This window comes from Mus musculus, chromosome 19, assembly GCF_000001635.26.
Source record: "Mus musculus strain C57BL/6J chromosome 19, GRCm38.p6 C57BL/6J".
NCBI classification, from domain to species: Eukaryota; Metazoa; Chordata; class Mammalia; order Rodentia; family Muridae; genus Mus; species Mus musculus.
The window spans coordinates 4,072,531-4,088,957 of record NC_000085.6 but is presented as its reverse complement, the minus strand read 5'-3'; the positions used below and the strand labels follow the sequence as shown (position 1 = coordinate 4,088,957).

General features: G+C 48.9%; 1 protein-coding gene and 1 pseudogene across 10 annotated transcripts; one reads left to right on the top strand and one right to left on the bottom strand.

The window, feature by feature from the left end:
* Positions 1-1,617: 1,617 nt before the first annotated feature.
* On the bottom strand, positions 1,618-7,489 carry Cabp2 (calcium binding protein 2). Of its 10 annotated transcripts, none has more exons than XM_006531766.2 (8): positions 7,351-7,489; positions 6,091-6,298; positions 4,713-4,871; positions 4,050-4,080; positions 3,265-3,399; positions 2,631-2,740; positions 2,363-2,510; positions 1,618-1,847 (listed from the first exon to the last, which is right to left on the bottom strand). In XM_006531766.2, the coding sequence occupies exons 2-8, from the start codon at positions 6,250-6,252 to the stop codon at positions 1,822-1,824; spliced, it is 771 nt and encodes a 256-aa protein (XP_006531829.1). In that variant the 5' UTR covers positions 6,253-6,298; positions 7,351-7,489; the 3' UTR covers positions 1,618-1,821. The 10 variants fall into 10 exon arrangements, with proteins under 10 accessions (XP_006531829.1, XP_006531830.1, XP_006531827.1 ...); XM_006531767.2 differs by having other exon boundaries at positions 7,366-7,489; XM_006531764.4 differs by lacking the exon at positions 7,351-7,489 and adding an exon at positions 6,437-6,693.
* On the top strand, positions 10,446-10,660 carry Rnu3b-ps1 (U3B small nuclear RNA pseudogene 1; annotated as a pseudogene).

The following is a 16,427-nucleotide window of genomic DNA, read 5'->3' as shown; positions in this document are numbered from 1 at the left end:
TCTCCTGAGTGCTGGGATTAAAGGCGTGCATTACTGTGTCCAGCTCCTTCTTATTTCTTGAGACAGGGTCTCTGTGTTTGGGCAAGTCTGGCTGGTATCAATGCTGTGAACTACCATACTGTCTGCCCTTTCCTTCCTTTTGAGTCAGGATCTCATGATGTGCCTGAGGCTAGCCTCAAACTCTTGATCTGGCTGCCTTAGTGTTCTGAGCGCTGGGGTTACAAGTATGTGTCACTGCCTACCTTCTCTGCCTGCATCTTGATCTTGGGCTTCCTAGCTTCTAGACATGAGCGTGTTAAATTAGAATGTCTCTACATGACTTAGTCTGAGGCATTTGTTACAAAAGTGGGAGTGGGTAGAGACCCATGTAGACCAGGGGCTGTAGACCAGGGGCTGTGAAGGCTCTGTGTGAAGATGTGAGTCTCTAGTAGAGGGGGGTTTAGCTTAGGGATACTTGTAAAGAAAAGGGCCAGGCATCTGGTTAGGGATTCCTGCTAGGCAGGTTCTACCCTCTATGCTAAAAGGCTCACCAACACAGACTGTCCATTATCGGGGCCTTGATAAATGGGCGGGGCTGCTCTCCGGAAGTACTGGGGGCTCCCAGAGGAAAGAAGTCCCAGCTCTCAGACTGATGTGCTTCCTGGGGAGCCCTTCTGCCAGCCAGCACCTCCCAGGACGCTGAAGGCTGAGCTCTGAGCAGCGCCTCTCCCAGGCTGGGGCAGGAATACATAGGACAGAGCTGAGAGAAGGGCTCTGTCCTGGAAATTAATTCCTTCCTTTCTTTCTTTCTTTCTTTCTTTCTTTCTTTCTTTCTTTCTTTCTTTCTTTCTTTCTTTCTTTCTTTCTTTCTTCCTTTCTTCCTTCCTTCCTTCCTTCCTTCCTTCCTTTCTTTCTTTCTTTCTTTCTTTCTTTCTTTCTTTCTCTCTCTCTCTCTTTCTTTCCTTCTTTCTTCCTTCCTTCTTTTCTTCCTTCCTTTTTTTCTTCCTTCCTTTTTTCTCCCTCTTTTTTAAGATTTATTTATTTATTAAATGTGAGTACACTGTAGCTGTCTTCAGACACCCCAGAAAAGGGCATCAGATCTCATTATGGATGGTTGTGAGCCACCATGTGGTTGCTGGGATTTGAACTCAGGACCTTTGGAAGAGCAGTCAGTGCTCTTAACCACTGAGCCATCTCTCCACCCTGTCCTGAAAATTTCAAGAACAGAACTCCAGAAGCCATGAGTGTGTGTGTGTGTGTGTGTGTGTTTACCAGTCCAAAGATGTCTTTTTTGTTGTTTTGTGGTTTTCTTCTTTTGGAGGGGGAGAGGAGGTCAGAGACAGGGTTTCACTGTGTAGCCCTGGCTGTCTTGGAATTTGCTCTGTAGACAACTTTGTCCTTGAACTCACAGAGATTCAACTGTCTCTACCTCCAGAGTGCTGGGATAAAAGGCATGCACCTATCAGACATTGTTTTGGCCCTTGCATTGGGTTGGATCCAGAGAGGAAGAAGAGGGAGTCCCTATTCCCCTGGAGCTCACACTTGAGGTGACTTGGTGACTTGTAATTAGCCCAGTTCCAGAACTTAGCTTTTGGGGTCAGATACCATACCTTCAGGATGAGTGAGTGGAGAAAACTCTTTCCCAACAAGCTTGGAGATGTTTTATTGCCAGAGAACCAGGACGAGGTATGGGGTGATGACAGGATAGGGCACTGTGCCCAGGCAGGGATGGGGAGGAGGCACACAGTCCTGTACACAGTGACCTTCAAAGAACATATAGGATCCTCTGCAATTCGGAGGCTGGGATCCTCCAGGCCGGTCCACTCCAGCTTCTACACAGGCTCACCGAGACATCATCCGAACAAATTCTAACAGGACAAGCCAAGGTTTTAGGTCTGCCCTCCTGATCCCATTAGAAATGAGGCAGACCTGCCTGCCCTAGGGCGGGCTAAAGGATGCTTGAGGAGACCTTCCAAGGCATCTGTGCATCAGGCAGGAGGGCTCAGTTGCTCACATTACAATCTTGATTCTCCCTGTTTCCTTCCCCCAGGTAAGCACTTGAGCTCTCCTGAGAACTGACATGAATTTCTTCTCTCTACAGTAGGGAGGATACATCCCTCCCTCCTCGATCCTTCATGATAACTGAGAACTCTTTACAAACAGTGCTTCTCAACCTTTCTAATGCTGCGACCCTTTGATACAGTTTCTCATGTTATAGTGACCCCCAACCACAAAATTGTCTCATTGTTACTTCGTAACTATATTTTGTGTTACTGTTATGAATCGTCATTTAAATATCTGATATGCAGTCACAGCCCACAGGTTGAGGGCCACTGGTTTAGAATCCTTGAGGGCATATGTGGCTAAGTAGGGGAAGTGTTACCTTCAAAGTCAACCAGGCCATCTCCATTGAGGTCAATGTCTTGGAGTATCTCATCTACTTCCCGTTGGCTGAGGCGTTCCCCCAGCAGAGCTTTGAGGGCTGCCCGGAGCTCCCCTACGCTGATGCAGCCATCACCGTTGGTGTCGAACTGTGGTAGCATTGATGGTGGCATGGGATCACTGACTGAGCCCTGAATCCACTCAGCCTCTCACTCCCTGCAGACCCACAATCTCACCGACCCTCTCCACCCCTTCCACCCAAGGTGCACCTCCCGGAAGGCGTCTCGAAGCTCCCTCACGCCAATCATGTCTGCCGTCTCTGCCAGCAGCTTGGGACCCATCAGCTCCACAAAATCTTCAAAATCCACCTTCCCACCACCTGCGGGAAGGTCCGTCCATTAGAGAGCCTAGCCTAGCGTCTGACCTATGTTCCCTTTGGCTCCTGGCTCCTTCCTTCATGGCTTTAGATGGACTGTCCTTCCTGTATGCCAATGATGGCATGACACTTCCTGGTGGGAACTGTCCTCAGCTAGGCTGTGTTTGTTTGTGGTTTTTCAACACAGGGGTTCTCTTCGTAGCCCTGGCTGTCCTGGAACATGCTTTGTAGACCAGGCTGGCCTCGAACTCAGAGATCTGCCTGCCTCCGAAGTGCTAGGACTAAAGGCATGTGTCACCATTCTACTAGGATCTTAAGTCACAGTTTCTTGGTTTCTCTGAGCCCCTGCTGTGTGACTCTAGACAATACTTCACCTCTCTGAGCTTCAGTCTCTTTACTGGAGCCATCCTCCCTGCTCTCCCTTTAATAACAACTTTATATCCTGGGCGTTTGGAACAGCGCACACGTCTACCTCAGGGCTGGGCCAGGGCTGGGGCATGAGGCTCTGTTGGGTCTGAAGCACATACTGATCTGTTGTGATATCTCAATGAGCTCCATCTCCGTGGGCATGTAGCCCAGTGTCCGCATGCAGGCACCCAGCTCCCGGTAGCCGATGTAGCCGTCCCGGTCTCGGTCAAACTCCTGGAAGGCGATCTGCAGCTCTGCCGGACAGAGTGAGGTTAGTCCCTTTCTGAGCGCCCCTTCCTGGCTGCCGGTTGGGGCCGGTCCATCTTTTCCCTTTGCTCCAGTCCCTTCTTGTTGTTAAACCTCAGTTCCTAGTTGTTACCCAAGAGCCTTTGCATGTGTAGTGTTAAAATTTTGTTCTCTCATCCAATGCTTAAGAAGCATCTGTCATGTGCCCATCTCTGTTCTAGGTGATTAAAAAGAGAAGGAAGAGAAGGTGGGAGGGGAGAAGAGACAGAAAAGCTACCAGGAAGACTTCCCTGCCCATTTCTTCCTAGTCAGCCCAGTCATTGGTTTTCCTAAGAGTGCTCTATGCAGCTGCAGCTGTAGCTATCTCCAGAAGATGGGGCCCTTAATCTACCTGGTTAGCAGGGTTAGCAAGGGGCCAGGCCCACAGTGGACAGCCAGGAAGTGTCAGCCAGATGGACAAATATAAAAGCAGTCCTTGACCAGTGTGGTCACTGAGACCAAGGGGTTGGCAAAGAAGGGAGGTTTTGCCAGCCCTCCCTGCCCAGACCCCATGTCCTTCTCGCTCCTCCTGGACCTTGCAGAGGCCCTAGCCCCAAACCTCTTCTTGTAACCCCCACCCCACACTCCACCTCAACTACCCACTCCCTGAACCCATTACCTTCGATCTCTTCTGGTCTCAGCTCTCGATCCTGCAAAGTACACAGATAGTTAGGAGTTCCTTGGCCTGCCCACACCTCGGCACCCTCTTTCTGTGTCTTGAGGTTTCTCATCCAGCCCACCTCACAACATACCCAAGGCCTGTGCCTGATTCTGCCCGGTCCTGGTCATCTGTCTGGGTGTCTTAGGGATCCCTTTCCCTGTGACCTGCCATGGGACCCCAGGACCCCTGTTCCCACAGTCTTCTGAGGTACATAGCTCCTTTTGACAGAGGTATACCCCAGGGTCAGACAGAACCTCATACTCAAGCCAGCTGGCCTCACTGTCACTGCAGGTCTGCATTGCCCCGACCCTCTCCTGAGGACTCTCCCACCTCTCTAGCATCATCCCCTTGAAAGCACTTTCTATTTCGGCTGTGCTGGAGATGTAACCCTGGGCTTGCTATAAGCAAGTATTCTGCCACTGGACTGCACCCCAACTCTCAGGTGGCTGTTTCTTGGGTTCATACCCAACTCCATGCCTGGTGTGGGAGTTCCCCAAGCTCTGCCCCACCCCTAGGGTCGCTGTCTTTCCTCTGACGTCCTCTCTGGCCTTCACACCTACTTGGGAGTGATGAAGCTATGGGACCTGAGCAGCCGGCAGGCAGAAGAGTAACTGTACATACGAGCTGGGTAGCCGCGATGCTGGGTCGAAGGAAGATGCATGCTGGCCCCACCAGGCTGCCGAGCACTGAGTAGCCCTGTGTCCCCTCCTGCTCCTCAGTTCTGGGACCAGGGCTGGGGCGGGAGCCCCCTAGGGGGGATCCAGGCCACTGCCAGCGTTCCTGTGGCAAAGTGAGCCATGAGCCGGAGCAATGCCCACTTAGCCCGGTCTCTTGTAGCCCCTCTCCAGCCCTCATCAGCTGCTCCTCCCTCTGGAGCCCAGCACCTGACAGAGGGGGAGGGGCCTCTAGGTACACAAGACCCATTAACATCCCAGGCTGGAAGAGTTCACCCCCAACTGCTCAGTTAGGTAAACTAAAGCGCAGAAGGAGTGAGAGCCTTAGCCGGGTCAAGGAGGAGAACAAGACCTGACCTCTAGCTCTGGTCAGCCGGGTTAAAGCTGAGAGAGTCAGGCCTGCACAGAATGCGTAGCTGGCCTATCAGTTTAGCAGGGGAGCACACAGATATCCCTCCATCTCCTCTGGAGCCAATCTCTCATCCAGCCCAGTACCCCAGGTCTCTGGGTACTACCTGCCCAGTGCATTGGCCACCCAGGTTTCTGGCCTTATGTCTCTCCCCTTCACCTTCCTACCTTAGACCCCCGGTGCCATGGCGTCTTGGCACAGTTCCCCATGGGTCTCTGAACCATGCCAGGCCCGGAGTCCTGGGAGGATGCTGTGGATTCTGCCAGCCCCCTGCTGTTTCCAGGGACAGCCTGGGAGCACTGGAGAGGATTTTCCTGGGGTTTTGTGGGCAAGATCAGGAGCGGGTGGGCAGGCGGGGAGCCCTGGGCCCGGGGCTTGGGCCCTAATCCAATCCGGGATTATCTCTGAGTATCTCTGTGAGTGTGTGTGTGGGTTTACTCAGAGCAAAGGCCCCCTGGAAGGCACAGTCTCCCAGCTCTTCCCTCGGGAGGGTCTTCTGATCAGCCCCCCCTCCAATCAGCCCCTCTCTCAGCCTTACACTAATCTCCCCCAATCAGCACCTTCAGAAGCAGGCTTGGATCCCTCCAGAAGAAGTAGGCACCCAGTGCTTGGATTCCCAGTTCTCCCAATGTGTCAACTGGGAGCTGGGAGATGAAGTCCTCAGGGAGAGAGAGAGCCTGCTTGCTTTTATCTTGGCCCATTCTGGAGTTCCTGTGCACCCCTATCAAAACCCTGTATCCATTCAGGGCTTGTCATGGTGCATGAAGGGCTCCCTCAGCATCAACAGAGATGGCAGGCGGATCCCCTAACTTCTCCTGACCACTCTGGTCACCTGTATGTGGACTTGGTTCTAGGTGTGTTTTATAGCCAGCTGGGATTTGGGGTCCTTTAGAAAAGAACATTTCCTGCCCCTTACCTGTCCGTAGGCAGCCTGCACCTGGGCTTCCAGCTCACGGAGAAGGGCCCTTCTGCGAGTAGTGGGGCTGGCTAGGTCTTGGCTGGGTCCTGCAGTGCCTGAGGATGGACTGGAGTCTCCTTCAGGGAGGCTGCCATCTGTTGGGCCCTCCGGTAGGGCCATGGATGTAGGTGTGGTACGTTTTCTGTTCCAGCTGGGTCTCCTCCACCTGTAGGTCGGTGGCTCAGTGCAAGCTGTGGCTATGTTTTTGTTTCTAGCTCTGGGGGTTAGAAGAGCCCGAGTCCTCTAAGGTCACTGTCTTCTTCCATTGCTGCTCCCATAATCCATCTTTGAAATCTTCACCTACCTCCTAGAGTGCTTCCCAACCTTCACAGGACCACAGACTCCACCCTGGGGCTCCTCGCTGATCCAGGTGGCCAGGCTCCCACGCTGGCTGGCCTCCTTCAGTCCCATATCCTGCCTGCACTTCTCTGGTTCGTGGTCCTAACACATTCTTCCTGCTCCGTATCCTGCTTGCTCTCCATCTGCTTTGGCTTGGCCTATGCTATGTCTTGGTAGACCAGTACTCTCAGGACCCTCAGGCCCTCTCAGTCTCTCTGTTCCCCTCAGTTTCTCTCTGTGCCTTAACCTCTCTCTGTCCCCCTCAACCCCTCTCTGTCTTTGTCTCTCTGTCTGTCTCTCTATCTCTTTCTCTCTGTCTCTGTCTTCCTGTTTGTCTCTGTGTCTTTGTGTCTCTCTGCCCTTTCTGTGTGTCTCTCTGTGTCTCTGTTTCTCTGCCCCTGTCTGTTTGTCTGTATGTCTCTGTCTGTCTGTCTCTCTATTTGTCTCTGTCTGTCTGTCTGTCTGTCTCTGTCTTTGTCTTCCTGTCTCTCTCAGTCTCTGTGTCTCTCTGTATCTCTGTTTCCCTGTCTCTGCTTCTCTGTCTCTGTCTGTCTGTCTGTCTCTCTGTGTGTGCTTGTCTGTCCATCTATCTGTCTCTCTGCCCTTTCACTGTTTTACAGGGGCTCTTTCTCGGTTTGCTCTACCTGTTTGCCCTTTCCACCCCTCCACCATTCTCTTTCCCAGGACAGCTCCAAGATTCTGGAAAAGTATGCCACCTGCTCCTCTCTTCCCCATCTGGAGTCCCAGGATACCTCTGTTTCCACCTCTGCTTCCCCACCTCCTGGGTGAACCACCCCCCTGACCTGTAAGCTCTTCTCAAGGAACAAGAATAAAGGTGCCACACAGACCCTTGCCCCTTGCCACACTGCAGCCACTCACCACACAGCAGCTTACTCTCACTTCCAGAATGAGGTCAGCTGTGGCCTGCTGGCCTGTCGTGGGCCCCTCATGATTTATTCACATGCCCTCTGCACCAGCCTTTGTCCCAGGGAACCAGATCCCATGCCATGTCTGCCATCTGAGCTAGTGACTCTATCATCGATTCAGTGACTAGCTTGCAAACATCAAGGACGGGAGGGAGAGTGGGGAGAGAGGCAGGGCCTATATCTCCCTTGGTAGAGTGCTTGCCTAGCATACAGAAAGACTCTGAGCTCAACACAGTACAGAAAAAAAAAAAACTGGACAAAGTGTTGTACACCTGTAAAATACCCAGAGGTAGAAGTATCAAAATTCAAGGTTATCCTTGGCTACATAGTAAGTTCCAGTCCAGTCTGGATTATAAGAAACCCCAGGGTGGTTTCTAGTCCCAGGCCAGCATTGGGGACCACACAACAGACCCCACCTGCCCTGAAGACTCCAGTCTCAAGTGCATTTAACTCAGACAAAGGCCACCAAGCAGTCTGTTTGTGCTTCGGAATACCCACCCAGGCAGGTGAGAGGAAGGCTCTGCACACTAGAGACATGGCCTGTTCTGCTGATGTCAAGTAGCCCTGAATGAGGCTGACAGTCAACAGTGATCTGGCAGAGTCCGGGAACTCTCAAGTAACACTGGGCAGAGCCCTCGGGAGGAAGGGGAGAACATCAGTGGCCTCTGTAGAACGTATAGACAGTAGAGAGAGGGCACCAGAGGGTGGCACTGTCACCCTCGGCCTGGGAGCAGCCTGTCAGCTTCACCTCTAGAGCTTTTGACGTGGTAGGGGCAGCACCTTCAGCAATGTAGGACTATAGTCAATGGGAAAATACAAGGACAGTCCCACAGGCTACCTCTCAGAGGGAGGCCTTGCTGTGTGTGGAGGTGAGATAAGGTCACTGGGAGTAGGTGGCCTCCATGAGGAGGGAACAGGCTAAACACAGCGTGAAGAAGACTGAGATCTGGGACAGGCAAGCCTGAGAGGTGTGTGGACTCTGGCCAGGCGGTCAAGTGTTGGAAGGGTTCTTTGTCATTGTTCACAGGACCCAGCGTGTGGCTTTTCAGACCATCTGCACCAGGCAGGGACATCCTCAAAAACAGTGCCCAGAAAGCATATTCTCTCATGTTCTGTAAGGTCTTAGAGGGTCTGACAGGGCTGGGTCCCCGGGAAAAAGTACTTTATCTTCTGACCCTCTTTTCATTTCTATCCAGTACTGGGGTTGGAGCCCAGGGCTTCATATATGCTAGGCAAATACTCCACTAGTGAGCTACATCTCCAGCCTCTTCTCTCTCTTCTCTTCTCTTCTCTTCTCTTCTCTTCTCTTCTCTTCTCTTCTCTTCTCTTCTCTCTCTGTCTCTCTCTCTCTGTTTTTTTCTCCTTTCTTCTTGTCAAGTAGCTGGGAACCTAGGCATGAGTCAGTCGGTAAGTTCAGTGATTTGTCTGAAAAAACACACAAGCAAACAAAAAACAAAATGAAGGTTAATCTTGTATTTCCCTCTGGGAAGATAGGAGATAATGAGAAATATGTGTCTCAAAGTATAGTCCAAGGTGGTTAGGAAAATAATGAGTCAAAAGTTAGTAGGTAAGTTTCCCATGAGGACAAAGTCATTGTCTCCTGGCTGGAAGTCCCTCTTGGCTTGCATCTCAGTGTCCTGGAGACCTCATCTTGGTGTCCTCAATTAGCTCAACAGTGACTTAGCCAAACAGGTTCAGGGCTAAGGTTGTGAATCATTAGATCAGGGCACACTGGGCAGAGGCCATAAGGAGACAAGAGAAGATTTGGTGACCTCTACAGAGGGGGTTGATGACAAGAGGGTGGGGTTGGCAGACTGTCAACTCCAAGGTCTTAGTGCAGGAGATTAGCCTTCTGGAACCCTGCAGCTGTCAGGATCAGAACCTTTGGCAGTGGGTAGAAGGATGGGTGGCTGGCTGGATAACTGGATAGACTGGCTTTTGAGTGGCTCGTTGGAAGAGTAGATGATCAGGTAAGTACATAGAAGGAGGGATGGATGGAGGGACAAGAGGCTAATGGATAGACAGTTGGGTTGGTGGAGGGGAAATTGAATAGCTGGATGTACAAATGGATAGATGGATACCATCTGATGAGCCAAATGTTGGTAAGTGGGTAGATGGGTTGCATAGAGGGATATTGGAAGGGTTAATGAAAAGATGGATTGATAAGTTGGTGATGGTTAATTGGGAGGGAAGATTAGTATGTGAGCATTTTGGTGGACTATTGTTGTAGTGGGTTTGACCTAATGCTTGTATTTGGGCCACCCCAAAACTGTTTGCCCTTAAAACAAGAGAAAGACCCTGCCCCTAGTTAATTCTGATTGGTAAATAAAGATGCCAGTAGCCAATAACTGGGGAGAAAAGACATAGGCGTGGTTTAGGTTTCCTGAGTTTGGAACCTCGAGGAAGGAGCAGGGGGAGAAAGACGCCATGCCTTAGAAGAGTGTGTAGGAGAGAGACAAGAGCCACCATGGGGTAGAGAAGCAAGAAGAGCGCCCTGAACTCTGTGCCAAGAGAATGTGGCCCAGAGAGCTGGCTGGCTGAGTTAAAAGCAGTCAAGATGGATCATAGAAATTAGTAAATAGTAACTCGGAATTATGGATACCAACAGCATGGACAGTAGGCAGTTGCCCAACTCAGTCTATAAAGGCTGTGTGTGTCTTTCATTCAGGAACATAAACCACTGAGGTGGTAGTGATCTTACTCCAGGATTTATTAAAATATTCCTACTGTACTAATGGTTGAATGTTTGTTGGATGGATAAATGATTGGATAGGTAGAAAGGCAGATGGATGGAAGTAGGTAGATGGCAGGTGCAGGAATCTTTTCAAAAAAGATTTATTTTATTTTATTTTATGTGTATAGGCATTTTTCCAGTAATTATGTGTGTGTGTGTGTGTGTGTGTGTGTGTGTGTGTGTGTGTGTGTGTATGTGTGTGTGTGTGTGTGTGTGTGTATCTCACATGCACACGCCTGGTATCATGGATGCCCTGGAGCTACAGTTACAGACAATTTGTGAGCTACCATAAGGATGTTAGAAATTGAACCTGAAAGACTATACTTTCAGGGATCATTTCTATAGTTCGTTACTAGAGAAGTTTCTCTGACTGTGTAGAGCACCTGAAACCACGAGGACGAGACATAGCGTCCCCTCCTGAGCGTGAAGCTGGCTCTAGGTGCTGCTTGATTGCAGCTGCCTCTTGCCATTGATGATCGTTCTTCTCTCCTTCGGGAGGGTGAGAGGGAGGGAACGCAGTCTGAGTGGAAAAAAAAAAAAGAAATTGAACCTGAGTGCTCTAGAGGAGTGGCCAGTGCTCTTCAATGCTGAGCCATCTCTCCAGTTGCAGGTACAGAATCTTATCTCCCACCCTCACCCCCTTTTTGGACATGGTGTCCCTCTGTAGCCTAAACTGGCCTATAACTCACTATGTAACCCCGACTAACCTCAAACTGATGGCAACCCTCCTGCTTTGGCCTTTTCAGTGTTGAACTTATAGGCATGAGCTTTGTACTGGCTGGTTTAGTGTCAACTTGACACGAGCTGGAGTTATCACAGAGAAAGGAGCCTCCCTTGAGGAAATGCCTCCATGAGATCCAGCTGAGAGGCATTTTCTCAATTAGTGATAAAGGGTGGGAGGGCCCATTGGGAGTAGTGCCATCCCTGGGCTGGTTGTCTTGGGTTCTATAAGAAAGCAAGCTGAGCAAGGCAGGGGAAGCAAGCCAGTAAGTAACATCCCTCCATGGCCTCTGCTATCAGCCCCTGCTTCCTGACCTGCTTGGGTTCCAGTCCTGACTTCCTTTGGTAATGAACAGTGCTGTGGAAGTGTAAGCTGAATAAACCCTTTCCTCACCAACTTGCTTCTTGATCATGTTTTGTGAGGGAATACAAACCCTGACTAAGACAAGCCCCACTGCCTGATTTGTAATCTCTGTTGTAGTAAATAATACTATTATTACTGGGGGGTCTCTACGCCACTTTAGATCATTCAGTTTCCAGATAAAAGACTTTTAAATTTTTTATTCATTTATGTATTTATTTGGTTTTTCGAGACAGGGTTTCTCTGTATAGCCCTGGCTGTCCTGGAACTCACTCTGTAGACCAGGCTGGCCAGAAATCCACTTGCCTCTGCCTCACAAGTGCTGGGATTAAACCACTACCCGGCTAAAACTTTAATATTTATAATAAGTTTAGACAGAACTAGAGCTGGGCAGATATTAACTCTCTAAGCTCTTTCTTTCTTTCTTGTTTTGTTTTGTTTTGTTTTTTTGAGACAGGGCTTCTCTGTGCAGTCCTGGCTGTCCTGGAACTCACTCTGTAGACCAGGCTGGCCTCAAACTCACAAATCTGCCTGCCTCTGCCTCCCAAGTGCTGGAATTAAAGGCGTGCACCACCACCACCGGGCTTCTCTAAGCTATTTTGTCTACCTCCCTGTCAAATAACCCCAAAAATCACCTGTCACCTGGGCTGTCTTACTCTACCTGGCCAGCACTCACGGCCTGACTTCATGATCTCTCTCTCTCTCTCTCCCTCTCTTTTGTTTTTTTGTTTTTGTTTTTTGTTTTTTTTTTTTTTTCGAGACAGGGTTTCTCTGTATAGTCCTGGCTGTCCTGGAACTCACTTTGTAGACCAGACTGGCCTCGAACTCAGAAATCCACCTGCCTCTGCCTCCCAAGTGCTGGGATTAAAGGCGTGCCCCACCACGCACGGCACGATCTCTTATCCCCATGGCATCTTTCACTCCCTTGTGGCCGCTGCTTCAGACCCCAAGCCTGGGAACCAAAGCCCACCTACCTACCTCTCTTCTGCCTAACTACAGGCTATAGGCATCTTTATTGACCAATCAGGGATAACTTGGGTGACATGTTTACATAGCATCACTTGGTGTGAAAGACTCCAAGAGGAGCCCCTCGCTCAGGCCTCGGGACAATAGCGGACACCCAAGAACTCACGATAGACCAAGCTTGATGCAAACCACATGAAGCTTTATTCGGGGAAAGCCAGAGTTCTGGGGACGACTCATATCCCACGCAGGGGTAGAGGAGACGACCCCGAGGGGAAGGGGTCCCAGTTTTTATAGGCCCTCAGGGGGGAAAGGAGAAGGGAGGAGTAGGGGATTTCCAGATCTAAACAATGTCTATTCTCAAGAAATGGGTATGGGAGGGGTACAAGGAAAGAGTCTGGTGCAGGTGTAGCAACTCCGGATTGGCCCAGCTGTGGTTGCTGGGGAGATTTTCTGACTCTATCTTAGCAACCAATATCACAAACACCTGGCAGTGAGGTGCAGCAGTGGGCACACACTTGGGTTCAAGGAATGGTCAGAACATTGGCAGACACACGGGTTCAAGGAGCGGCCAGAGCATTGTGCACCTCTATTTTTCTAAATCAGTGAAGCTAGTTCTGCTAACAATGAAATCTATCTTGCCAATTTTAGGGCTTCTGTGACCTTTTACATTCTGTCAGGATCTTTCAGGTGTATGTGAATGTCTCCTCATCCCAGGGGCAACCAGACCTCAGGAGCCAATATTCAGTATTACAATTGATACAGTGCAGCAGACCATTTCAGGAAAGTCAGTCACTAGCCGTGGCCTCTCCTAGATGACATTAGCCCACCCTATTGGGCAGATTCTCTGCAGATCAACAACATGGCTTGTGTATATGCCTGTGTGTGTGATGCTTGTATGGATATCAAAGGACCATGTTAGCTGTCCTCTGCACCATCCACCTTGCTTTATTGAGACAGGATAACTCACTGGCCTGGAACTCACCAAGAAAGGGAACCTTCTAGCTGGCACACCACAGGGACTTGATGTCTTTGTCTGGCACTGGGATTAAAGTCACATGCCTAGCACCTTTTACCTGGGTTCTGAAGGTCAAACTCTGATCCTCATACTTGCATCACAAGCACTTTACCAATTTTTCCATCTCGCTAGTCACTGGGTTATATTGTTTTTAAACCATGACTTAGGGTGGAAGCCATAGTTACAAAGGTATTCCCCTGTCATTTATTGACACTAATCAATGCATTACTAAACATATGTCTGTCATCCTCTGACTTTCAAGTGTAACACCTTTGATGACAAAGATAATGTCATCTTCTGACAGAAGTCATGAAGGAGAGGCTAAGGCTGGTGGATGACTTTCCTGAAATGGTCTACCTTTGTTTGTTTGTTTGTTTTTGTTTTGTTTTTTTGTGGTCTGCGATGGATGAGCTCTTGGAGGCAAGACCTGAGAGACTTCATCTCAGGTTTGATTCTTGCTATTGATATGCTTTTTCTGTCATTAGTAAATTAATATAACAATTCCTGGGCATTAGTCCACCCTATTGGGCAGATATTTTTGCAGATCAACAAAGATGTACCCTTTTTAGCAATGCTGTGTAGGCAAATATATGATTTCTTAACTCCAAATGGTAATCCTATAGAATCCCTAAAATTGTACAAGGAATCTTGGGCCCTCTGTAATATGAAAACTGCAAGTAGGACTCTGCAGGCCTTCATATGTCACGAGTTAATTGTACTGGGATAGAAAGTAGGAGTGTAACGGATTTAGGATTAAGGATAACATTCCTTTAGGCTGTAAACTGTTATCTGATAACTAAAGTCCATAAACTGGGAATGAATCATTTCTTTTAGGTGCAAGGACAGAAGATAAAATATTGACTGGATTTACCTATACAAAACTTCAATACTAATGAGGCATTAGTCAGATGGTAGGCCTCTCAGAAATGTGCTAACTTAGAGTTATAGTTTTAAACTCTCAGTGAAACTGTGCAGCTCGTGGCAGATAAGGATGTTTAGTTGGACAACCAGCCTCGATGGAAGCACAAGTAAACATCTCTGTTGTAACTCCTTGTACTGGCCAGTTTGTGTCAACTTGACACAGCTGGAGTTATCACAGACAAAGGAGCTTCAGTTGGGGAAATGCCTCCATGAGATCCAACTGTAAGGCATTTTCTCAATTAGTGATCAAAGGGGGACAGGCCCCTTGTGGGTGGGACCATCTCTGGGCTGGTAATCTTGGTTCTATAAGAGAGCAGGCTGAGCAAGCCAGGGGAAGCAAGCCAGTAAGGAACATCCCTCCATGACTTCTGCATCAGCCCCTGCTTCCTGACCTGCGTGAGTTCCAGTCCTGACTTCCTTTGGTGATGAACAGCAGTATGGAAGTATAAGCCGAATAAACTCTTTCCTTCCCAAGTGCTTCTTGGTCATAATGTTTGTGCAGGAATAGAAACCCTGACTAAGACACTCCTTAATCAATTTATAATGTGAATTTAGGTTTGAATTTTTGTGAACTTCTGAAAAAGGAGGCTTGGACTAGCTAATGTGATCTAGTCTCCTAAAAAAGTACAAAAACTAGGAACAATGACATTAAGTAGGCAGAAGGAGATCAGAAGAGAAGCAAAGTAGAAGCAGAAGAGACAGCAGAATACAGAAGAACACATCAGAATACAGCAGAACACTGCAGAACACAGAAGAATACAGCAGAGTACAGCAGAACACAGCAGAGCACAGCAGAACACTGCAGAACACAGCAGAATACAGCAGAACACAGCAGAACACTGCAGAACACAGAAGAATACAGCAGAGTACAGCAGAATACAGCAGAACACAGCAGAACACTGCAGAACACAGCAGAATACAGCAGAACACAGCAGAACACTGCAGAACACAACAGAATACAGCAGAGTACAGCAGAACACAGCAGAGCACAGCAGAACACTGCAGAACACAGCAGAACACAGCAGAGCTGGGGAGAAAGAGAAGAGAGAAAGGAAAGGAGGCTCTAACAGAGCTGAGGAGCTGAGAAGAGAGGCGAGGCGGGACAGAGAGCAGAGAAAGCGCTGCAGAGAGAGCAGAGAGCAGTGGGCAGGCTTCTCACTGTGAGACAGGCTAGAACAGGCTTCCTACCACAGGGACAGGTCTTTTTCCTAACAGACTTGGGTTTCCTTCATTTAGCAATAGAAAGGTAGAAGCTTTTTCTTTCTCTATGCAATGAAGGTTAGAGCTTAATTTTCGTCTAGAATGAGTGAGTTCTTTCTACACTGGTGATTGCTCCAGCATATATGTGTGTGTGTGTGTGTGTGTGTGTGTGTGTGTGTGTGTGTAAGTATTTAAGTTAATGAGACAGATTGTTGGCCCCAACAAAAAGGTGAATGTCTGTATGAATGTAAGTATGTTTCTGTGCACATTTGCTTGTGTAAAAGTTTTTTGTTTTTTGTTTTTTTTTCCTGTGGGAGTGACTTTCTTCTCCTGGTTCAATAAAAGTTAATTGCTCCAGGCCCGCCTATCCCCTGGCCAGTGAGGGGCAAGGCTTCCAGGCCAGAGAGAAAGGAACCCTGGCAATTAATTACTTAATTCCCAAATATTTAACAACTGAGCTTTAATCCGCCTGAGGCCTGTGGCTTCTGGCTTCAGAGTCACATAGTCAAGGCAGGAAAATATTATTGTAGACAGCAACTTTTATTCTCTTCAAACCAAGTTTTGCCCCCACCCCTCCACACTCCCAAAATCTTCTCTACCTTGTCCCCATGGGCTGAGCCCAGAACTTTACCTGAGAAGTATCAGACACAGGCCAGAGTGAGGTCTGGAGAAGTGGGGTCACTCTAGTTTGATAGTGCAGTTCTCAAGGGTGTGACCACTGGCCAAGTGAGTCCAGTGTTCTTGAGAACAAGTGGTCACATGATCCCGAAAGCCCAAAGCCAAAATCTAGGTATGTACTCAAGAAAAATGAATGCCAGGTGGTGGCACACACCTTTAATCCCGGGACTCGAGAGGCAGAGGCAGGCAGATCTCTGTGAGTTTGAGGCCAGCCAGGTCCAGAGGGAGTTACGGGACAACCAGGGCTATACAGAGAAACCTTGTCTCAAAAAATATATATAATTTCCCACAAACCTGGAATCATTACTCGTAGCACCCAGAGTTAAACAAACCATACGTTCATTAGCTGATAAATGAGTAAATCTAGAATCCAGGCTGGGTATGGCAGTACACAGCTGTGGTTCCAGCACTTGTGCGGAGGATGCAAAGTGTGAG

Bases quoted from the DNA above. Each gene is read 5' to 3' on its own strand.
- Cabp2 (XM_006531763.4), bottom strand. From the start codon at position 6,543: ATGGGACTGAAGGAGGCCAGCCAGCGTGGGAGCCTGGCCACCTGGATC. The intron at 4,081-4,712 runs GTATGTACAGTT...TGTACTTTGCAG, and splicing joins GCATCGCGGCTACCCAGCTC to GATCGAGAGCTGAGACCAGA. The intron at 2,511-2,630 runs GTGCACCTTGGG...ATGCTACCACAG, and splicing joins TTCGAGACGCCTTCCGGGAG to TTCGACACCAACGGTGATGG.